A 9,173-nucleotide genomic window follows, 5' to 3' on the forward strand; every position below is an offset into this window, starting at 1 on the left:
CGTCCCTGGAATTCGGAAGTCCAGCCCAGCTTCTATCCACAAGATCACAGCTGCCCCAGGCCCCAGCCATGGAAGGAACCAGGCGAAACATTTACTCTGAATCAGGGCTTGCCATGGCTCAGACACACAAGTGCCTGATTGTCCTGGCCGCTCCAGTGGGCACCAGGAAGGCCTCAGGCAGCGTGTTTGTGCCACTCACAGCGAAGAGGCCTGACAGTCGGAGCAGGGAGTGGACCCCAAGGAGCAATTCTCACACCTGGATGGACCCACATAGAGCAGGCAAGGGGTGGGCCTGGGGCTCCTACCTGTTCCCCCTGGAATGCAGAGCGTGAGCTTAGGTCTCAGAGAACAGAAACCTGGCTTGTTGGGACAGATGTTGACAGGGCAGGAGAGGTGGGGTGGATCTGCTGCTCAAACTGAAGAAGGGAGGGTGCCCCAGTCCCCGGGGCCAGTGCCAGTGGAACATGGATTTTTGGAGTCAGCGAGACCCCGGCCCAAATTCTGCATTTTCAACCTGCTGGCTCTGTGGCCTTGTCTAGGTTGTGCGATGTGTCCGTCTGTGCCTCAGCTTCCTGATCTGTAAAATGGGGATGCTGACATCCACCTCCCAGGGCTGCTGTGAGAGGAAGATAATGCCCAGCACAGCTCAGGCTGTGACACACAAGCTGCATGAAGAGTGGCTGGGGAAGCAGATGTTCCCAGTGTGTCTGGGGGCCCTAGAGGTGGATAGTAGAGGGGAACGCAAAGGGAACTGGTGTCCTCTCGCCATTTCCATTTCTCTTGTTGCAGTTGCAGACTGGGCTAGAGACCTCTGTATTGGTGACCTAGGGGTCACGCTGGGGAAGCAGGGCTCAGTGTATTCCAGACCACACTGGAGGAGCTTAGAGGCAAGGGGGAGGGCAGGGCTGAGAAGCATTGTGCAAAAGTGGGGGGACTGAGGGTATATGATGGATGGGTTGGAACCGCAGTACAGGGTGTGAGTGCCCGCGCCTGCGGTCGGGGGCGCGGAGGCGGAGGTGGGGAACGGTGAGGGGAATCTGGCGGGAAGGAGAAAACGCCCCCCTACCCCGCCCACCCACTGGCGGAATCGCATGCGCACAGGGGACCTGGTGGGAAAGGCTTTTGTTGGGAAAGCGGGCCGGCTGGAGGGGTCCGCGCATGCGCAGGCTGCCCAGCCGCGCGGCGGGGAGGGGGGGCGTTGCGCGGAGAAAAGGGGCGGGGTGGTGGGAGCTGCTGTGCTGGCAGCAGTAGGCGAGGGCGCGGCTGCGGGGTTCCTGGTGCTGAGGACGGACGCCATTGGAGCCCCAGGGAAGGTAAGGATCCAGCCCCAGACAGGACCGGGAGAGAGCGAGTGGAACGAGGGTACGCTGTGCCCTCCCCATCCCCAATCCCCCGCCCCCGGATCTGAACAAAGCCCAAGCACGCAGAACCTGAACCCCCTTAGACCCGCGGTCTAGATAGGAGCCTCCCCCCTCCACCGCCATCAGACGCAGGCTCCCCGATCCGAGCCCTACTTACACCGGAGCCCACCATCCGAACCCCTTTAACAGACCCGTGTGCTCCGTGCTGAGCTTCCTTAGAGCGGAGGCCCCACCTCCACCCCAAACACTCTGAGATCAATCCAGTGGAACTGAACGTTTTGCCCCCTTCCTGGAGTTGCAGTCCTGGCCTCTGAGACCTCCAGCGCTCCAGTTCGAGCCTCACCTAGCCCGAAGACCCCCACCCCATACACCTTGAGCGCTCCTGTATGAGCCCAACCTAGACCCGAATCAGCTGAATCCCCCCACCGGCACTTAGAGGGTCCCTGGGATTCATTTTCCCAGAGCTTCCAGCGGTCCCCGTTTGTCTCAGCCCTCTCATGTCATTCTCCTCCCCACCGTCCTGGCCCCCTGCTCCAGGCATTAAATTCAGGCGCTTTATTTCTCCCTCTCTCAACGCATCTCCTATGGGACTCTTTGGACTCAGGCCCGCCAGTGCACCCCTTGTTCAAATCCGGCCGCTGGGCCGGGGAGCCTGCCTGTCCTAAACTCCCCTTTCAGTGTAGGGACTCCTCCGACCTCCTCTATCCTTCTCTTAGGGCTCTGTCTCTGAGGGAATCTACCCCAGCAGCCTTCACTCCCCCACCCACCCCGACCTTATACTGCCTGGTAACCTGATGATTGCAGCTCCCCACTTCCTGAGAGATCCGGCCTCCTGCTGGGTCCTGCCCCCCTCCCCCTGAAGAGGCCTCCCCGTCCCTCTCAGGCTGAGCTCTCTTCTCCTTGGGACCCCCAGCATGGCTGAGGGAAGCTACCACAAAGAATCTGAAGGGTACAACGTTGAAGACATGGACGAGGGTAGTGATGAAGTCGGGGAGGAAGACATGGTTGAAGGCAACGACTATGAAGAATTTGGTGCTTTTGGAGGCTACGGAGCCCTCACCAGCTTTGACATCCGTATCCTCAGAGCCTTTGGGAGCTTGGGTCCAGGCTTTCGCATCTTAGCGGTGAGGCCCCTTGTCGGCCACCTGCTAGCCCTGGGCCTTCCCTCCTGCGACGTCAGGGAGGATGGGAGGAGGGGGTGGGTGAAGGCTGGAGTTGAATGGGGAAGGACTGCCCAGCTTCACCAAACCTTCCCTCTCCTGCTGGGAGAAGGGGGATTTGGGAGGGTCTGGGGGCTGGTCGGGGGCTGGCCAGCACAGGGCGAGTGTGTACAGCTGTCTGCCTTGCCCTCCCCTCCCTGGTCTTGCAGAATGAGCCCTGGGAACTTGAAAACCCTATGCTGGCCAGGACTCTGCTGGAGGCATTTCGGATGGATCCAGAAACACTTGCCAACGAGCCGGCTGCCCGTGCTGCCAACGTAGCCCGGGCCGCCTCCTCTAACCAAGCTGCTCGGGCCGCTGCTGCTGCTGCCCGTGCCACCTACCATCAGGTGGTCGCTAACCACTCAGTGGCCACAGACCAGGGCTCAGGAGGCGATACCCAGCCCATGACATCCGCTGCCGAGGCTCAGGCAGCCACCCTTGAGACAAGCCTTGCTTCTCCGCACAGCTCCCAGATGCTAGTCAAGAGCGAGATGGCCACCCCCGGGGCTCCAGCAAGGTCCACGCAGCCCCAGACATCCTCCCGGGCCCAGGAGGCTGCTGCCGAGGGCCCTAGTACGGCCTGTGCTTTCTCCCAGGCCCCACGTGCCAGTGAGATGGATGCCACCCGGCCCAAAACAGCCTTCCTGGGTCAGAACGATGTCTTTGATTTCACCCAGCCGGCAGGTGTCAGTGGCATGGCCTTCCCACGCCCCAAGAGACCTGCCCCGGCCCAAGAGGCTGCCACAGAGGGCCCCAGTGCTGCCTCCGGGGGGCCCCAGGCAGCCTCTGCCGGGGAGGGGGCAGCCACCCGGCCAAAGACGACCAAGTCTGGGAAGGCTCTCGCCAAGACTCGGTGGGTGGAGCCTCAGAATGTTGTGGCAGCAGCTGCTGCCAAGGCCAAGATGGCCACGAGCATCCCTGAGCCTGAGGGTGCAGCTGCCACCTCTCAGCAGAGTGCGGAGCCCTGGGCCAGGATGGGAGGCAAGAGGACAAAGAAGGTGAGACCTCCCTGTTGTCTCCAACCCCCCTTGCTCCCCTGCTTTCTGGGCCCTCTCCTCTCTGCCTCCTCCTCTCCCTCCCCGCATCCCCTCCCTTCCCCTCCCCTCTCCTTCCCTCTCCTTCCCTCCCCTCTTCTCTCAGCTTGTGCATGTTTCTCCAAGACAGGTTAACCAGCATGTTTTTACTCCACGTAGTCCCTACCCTCAGGCCTGGAGGGAGAAGCGGTTGGCTCAGTGCCTGGCACTTAGTAAGCACTCGGCACGTGTCATCCGCTGTTCCTACCACCCTTATCTCCAAGTACCTGCTCTGGTTAAGATGTGTGCCAGGTGCTTTTGCACGGGTAGCCTGGTAGCCCTGAGTCTCTCCTCTGTCTAATGGTACAGTCCAAGCACCTGGATGACGAATATGAGAGCAGCGAGGAGGAGAGAGAGCCTCCTGCGGTCCCACCGACCTGGAGGGCATCGCAGCCCCCACTGACAACTGTGCGGCCTCAGATGGCCCCTCGGCCCCCCATGGCCCTGAGGTCCCAGGTACCCTCAAGGCACGTACTGTGCTTGCCACCCCGCAATGTGACCCTTCTGCAAGAGAGGGTAAGAAGCCTGCCCTTCCCCCATCTCGCTCCTCTCCTCCCTTGCGGGCCTGTTCTTTGAGGTCGCCCACGCCTTGGTCTACCCGTGTGCTCCCTCCTTCTCCAGGCAAACAAGTTGGTGAAATATCTGATGATTAAAGACTACAAGAAGATCCCCATCAAGCGCTCAGGTGGGCAACCTGTGCCCCCTCCCTGAGCTCTGCCCTTCCCCCCTCCCACAACCCTGCCCTGTGGGCCTCCCATCAGATGCCCACACACACACATCAGGCCTGGCTGATGGCTCCATTTGCACGGTGTGGGGTCCTGAGTGTGCTCCCTTCAGCAGGGCTGACAGAAAAGCTGCAGCTCTGTGGCCCCTGCTCAGCCTCGGTGCTTTGCCCACCCCTCCCCTCCTGCAGACATGCTGAAGGATGTCATCCGAGAATACGATGAACATTTCCCTGAGATCATTGAACGAGCAACGTACACTCTGGAAAAGGTGGGTGCGGGGCCGGGGGCAGCTCTGTGGAGCAGGGGCCACAGGGAACCCTTGCCCCCTGCATCCCCTCGAGGCCCAAGGGCAGGACTATGTGCTCTGGAAGGAAGCCCTCCCTGGCCTCTCCACCTGGGAGCTTCGTCTGCCTGCCTCCTTCCCTCCTTCTTGCCGTTCGTGCTCTCTGAGTGTCTGTGGTCTCCTGAGGTGGATCCCATTGTCTCAGCCAGTGTCAGTGCTCCCACAGGGTACTTCCTCTGCGGCCTCTCTTCTTCCTCCTCCCCCAGGGCTTGGGGCTCCCCGCCAAGGAAAAGCTCTAACGGGGAATTGAGTGACTGCCTGCAGGACACCCAACATGGATGTTTGATCTCACATTCTGTTTTCTCCCCCATGTAGAAGTTTGGGATCCACCTGAAGGAAATCGACAAGGAAGAACACCTCTACATTCTTGTCTGCACACGGGATTCGTCAGCCCGCCTCCTGGGAAAGTGAGAGAGCACAGGAGGGTGGTGGCCTTCCTTGGTGGTGCCTCCCCGCTCCTCTCAGAGAAACGGGAAAGTGGGGTTGGGGGGCCTAGCACGGCTCCCACCCAGAGTTAGCGGTGCTGAGCAGTTAAGGGCTGGCAGGGGCAGTAGCCTGGGCCGAGGATTTGCTGCTCTCTGGGTTTCGCCCCTGCCCGCCCTTCCCCACCCCCATCTTCCTAGGAAAGCAAGCTCCTTGGTTGCCTCTCCCTGCTAAGGTCCTGGCCAGGGCTTGGCAGAGTGGGCCTCGGGAGGGGGACGGGGGTGTGGGGGTGCTCTCCAGTGGAGTTGTGCTCCCGACGCAATGCGCAAAGGGCAGGGAAGGTCTGGATGTGCCTCTGGACACAGGGTTGCCAACCGTTTGCTCCCTGCCTAACCCCATCCTCGGCAGAGCCCTGGGAGGAGGTGTTAGCATCCCCATTTGATGGATGAAGGGACTCAGTCTCAGGCCGAGGAATGAATTGTCTGGACCAGGTAGCGCAAGCCATACAGAGTAGGAGGAGCTGCCCTGTAGCCCAGCAATCTGGGAGAGGCTAGTTGAGTGAGCCGGCTGTGGTCCCCCCGGGAAAATGGCTGCTGGACAGGATCCCTCTTTCTACACCTTCAGGACCAAGGACACTCCCAGACTGAGTCTCCTCTTGGTGATTCTGGGCGTCATCTTCATGAACGGCAACCGTGCCAGCGAGGGTGAGTGGCTGGACCTGCAGCTGGGGGGTTGCCCGCCGTCTCACCTCCGTGTGCTAAACTCTTGTACCTCATCTCCCCTCGCAGCTGTCCTCTGGGAGGCACTACGCAAGATGGGACTGCGCCCCGGGTATGATTGGGGTCTCTCGGCTCCCACTCCTCAGTGTGTCTGTCCTTGGGCACAAGAGGCCCCGGGATTGCAGTGGCCTAGTGGTCTCTGCGGGGCGTGGCGTCCTGGACTAGGTAGAGCGCAAAGGGTCCCACCAGGGTGCGTGGGGAAACGGTCCTGAGCACTGAGCACCCCCTCTGCTCCGTGTGCCTTCTCTGTTCCCAGATGAGAACTAAGAGAAACCATCGGACCTGGGGGCTCCGTCAAACCCCTCCCTGGGGCGTCGCTGACAAGTGGCCGTCTGGCCTCTGCTGCCGGCCCAGGCATCCATGGGGACACCCCACAGGCTGGGAAGCTCTCAGTCCTGCTGGGAGTGCTCCCGCCCACCCCGGGCACTGCCACTGTCTCTAGTCATGCATTCCTTTCCTTGCACTCAGGGTGAGGCACCCATTCCTGGGCGATCTGAGGAAACTCATTACAGAGGACTTTGTGAAGCAGAAGTGAGTATCGACTGAGTTCACTTTGCCTCCCACTCAGGCCTTCCTCGTGTGCTGCTCTGGCTGAGGAAGCCATTCCCCAGCCCATGTCTTAACACCAGAGGGATGGGTGTCTGGTGTGAGTGTGGGGTGGGGGGGAATGTGAGTGTTGGGGGGAGGGCAATTCCAGGGAGGCTTGGGGAAAGGGAGCACATGCTGACTGCGAGCACCAGGTGGGGTGGTACAGTCCCCATCTCGTTCAGCACCTGCCCTCTAGGCAGTGTCCCCGGCTTTACATCTCAGGAGCCTGGGGCTCAGAGAGTGGAAGCCTGACATGGCTCCGGCTGGGATAAGGCCCATTTGGGCCTGGAGTCCAGCCCCGCTGCCCTTCTAGCCCAGGCCCACCCCATCCTCGGTGCTTGGAGATCTTGTGTGCCCTCACACAGGCCCGTATGCATGTTCACCACCCCCACCCCCGCCCCCTGCACCACACACACACACACACACACACACACACACACACACACACACACACACACACACACACACAGATGGTCGAGAGTATGCATGGAGTCCACTGCTCTTGGTTGACTGTTTCTTCCTGTACAGTCATTTTCTAGGGTGGACTGTCCCAGGGTTCAGCCAGGCCACGGACGAGCCCCATGGTGGGGTGTGCTCAGAGCAGGGGGCCTGAAGAAATGGCTCCTCTGTTTACAACACACCCAACAGGAACCTGGGTTATTGTGACAAGGGGCACAAAACTCGTGGCCTTCCTATGAACAAATACCCTACACGTGCCCCCTGCACCTCCACGTGGCTGCTGGGCAGGACCAGTGGCCTAAGGGTGTGAGCACCTCAGTTTTGGAGGCAGAAACCCCTGGGAGTGAGCGTGGGAGCGAGGCAAGGGCTGCGGGGCCAGGGCAGGCCTCCTGCGGCAGCCAAGCTGCAGCCTCGGGGCTGGGAAGGGGCCACCTGGGAGCCACTGGTGCAGCAACAGGTCTGCCTGGCTGGAAGCAGAAGTTTATTTTCCTCTCTCACGCAGGTACCTGGAATACAAGAAGATCCCCAATAGCAGCCCCCCCGAGTATGAGTTCCTCTGGGGCCTGCGCGCCCGCCACGAGACCAGCAAGATGAGGGTGCTGAGATTCATCGCCCAGGTAAGGCAGAGCCTCTGTTCTGGCTGGAGTTTCCCATACCTCGTTGGTTCGCTGAGGCCCAGAAAGGTTCCTAAGTCACTGACACAAGTTCACAGACGTAGTGAGTGGGTGGGGCGAAATCCCAGGTCTGGCACAAAATAATGGGAGCCCGATTCCAGTCGTGCGGGTTTCTATCATGATTTTGCAAAGCGCTCAGGAGGGCGTATGGCAGGAAGCAGGTGCTGAGCGAGGTGGGGTAGCTGTTCCGACGGCTGCTGTTCTTCCACCGCAGTATCAGAACCGAGACCCCCGGGAATGGAGGGCTCATTTCTTGGAGGCTGTGGATGATGCTTTCAAGACGATGGATGTGGATATGGCTGAGGAACATGCCAGGGCCCAGATGAGGGCCCAGATGAACATCGGGGAGGAAGCTCTGATTGGACGGTGGAGCTGGGACGACATACAGGTCGAGCTCCTGACCTGGGATGAGGATGGAGATTTTGGCGACGCCTGGTCCAGGATCCCCTTCGCTTTCTGGGCCAGATACCATCAGTACATTCTGAATAGCAACCGTGCCAACAGGAGAGGCACCTGGAGGGCTGGCGTCAGCAGTGGCACCAATGGTGCGGCCAGCACCAGCATGCTCGATGGCCCCAGCACCAGCTCCACCATCCGGACCAGAAACGCCGCCAGAACCAGTGCCAGCTTCTTCTCCTGGATTCAGTAAGATTGGAGGTCATTAGATGAGACTCTGAAGGATGGGGTGTGGAGGGACTGGGAGGAGTCAGGGGAAGGCCTGGGGTGTCATGGGGGAACGAAGAGAGCCTGACGGGACGCTCAGTTTGTTCTTCCTATCCCTGACGGTTCACCTGTATTGACCCTTGTGTTCTGGCCTTTGTGTCTCCCGGTTCCAGGCAGCGCTGAGGAGCTGCAGCAGCCCCCTGCCGAGCCAGAGTGCCTCCTCTGCCCCCCGCCCCCCGACAGAGCACTCTAGGCAGCTACTCCCCGTCCATGGAAGATGGCATGCCAGATGAGGCGCTCTCTGCCCTTCCTGCTTTCCTGTGTGCTTTTTGTCGTGCTGTCGTGTTTTGGGTATCAGTATTGCATTAAAGTTGCAAAATCAGTCGGACGTCTTCTCCTTTTCCTGGGCAGGTGTGGCTCTGAGTGGCCGGTGGTCAGGCCCTCCGGGACAGGCGGGGGCCGCCTCCCCCTAAAAGGCAGACGGGTGTGGCTGGGTCAGGCACTGGGAGGCGCAGAGATGCCAGCTGAGTGTGGAGGCCAAGAGTTTCCAGGGGCTCCGGTCCATACAGTTTCATGATTTCTTACACTGTGTGGCCCCGGTTAAATGCCAGTGGGGATCCTCAGGAGAAGGGGTGGGGTGGAGGGCCGTGAGCCGGTGCCACCGTCCCTCCCACCAAGGGACGGGATCCACAGACATCCCCTAGGACCCACCTCCGCCCCATCTCTGGAGGCGCTGTCCTGGAATCCTTCCCTCATCATCCATACCATTTCAGGACCTCCTCCCTCAGACCGAGTCTTAAGGACAATGAGGTAGGCCTCACAGTGACACTCTCACCCCTCCAGCAGGTAGAAGGAGGAGCCATTACTGCCACAAGAGCCGATT

The 9,173-nt window shown here is 60.5% G+C and overlaps 1 protein-coding gene across 4 annotated transcripts; it reads left to right on the forward strand.

The window, feature by feature from the left end:
* Positions 1-1,223: 1,223 nt before the first annotated feature.
* On the forward strand, positions 1,224-8,671 carry LOC307180872 (melanoma-associated antigen D4). 4 transcript variants are annotated; one of them, XM_079911414.1, is made up of 13 exons: positions 1,224-1,313; positions 2,245-2,485; positions 2,731-3,561; positions 3,946-4,152; positions 4,258-4,321; positions 4,550-4,629; positions 5,020-5,111; positions 5,752-5,831; positions 5,916-5,958; positions 6,375-6,437; positions 7,456-7,570; positions 7,842-8,272; positions 8,464-8,671. In XM_079911414.1, the coding sequence occupies exons 2-13, from the start codon at positions 2,276-2,278 to the stop codon at positions 8,471-8,473; spliced, it is 2,226 nt and encodes a 741-aa protein (XP_079767540.1). In that variant the 5' UTR covers positions 1,224-1,313; positions 2,245-2,275; the 3' UTR covers positions 8,474-8,671. The 4 variants fall into 4 exon arrangements, with proteins under 4 accessions (XP_079767540.1, XP_079767541.1, XP_079767539.1 ...); XM_079911415.1 differs by having other exon boundaries at positions 1,238-1,313; positions 2,275-2,485; positions 7,842-8,284; XM_079911413.1 differs by having other exon boundaries at positions 1,238-1,313; positions 2,275-2,485.
* Positions 8,672-9,173: the final 502 nt, after the last annotated feature.

This window comes from Stenella coeruleoalba (assembly GCF_951394435.1).
Source record: "Stenella coeruleoalba genome assembly, chromosome: X".
NCBI lineage: Eukaryota > Metazoa > Chordata > Mammalia > Artiodactyla > Delphinidae > Stenella > Stenella coeruleoalba.

What these genes read in the sequence shown, in the direction of transcription:
- LOC307180872 (XM_079911414.1), top strand. Translation starts at nt 2,276, where the DNA reads ATGGCTGAGGGAAGCTACCACAAAGAATCTGAAGGGTACAACGTTGAA. An exon ending in GATCCCCATCAAGCGCTCAG is followed by an intron (nt 4,322 to 4,549) that starts GTGGGCAACCTG and finishes CCCCTCCTGCAG; the next exon opens with ACATGCTGAAGGATGTCATC. An exon ending in TGCTGAGATTCATCGCCCAG is followed by an intron (nt 7,571 to 7,841) that starts GTAAGGCAGAGC and finishes CTTCCACCGCAG; the next exon opens with TATCAGAACCGAGACCCCCG.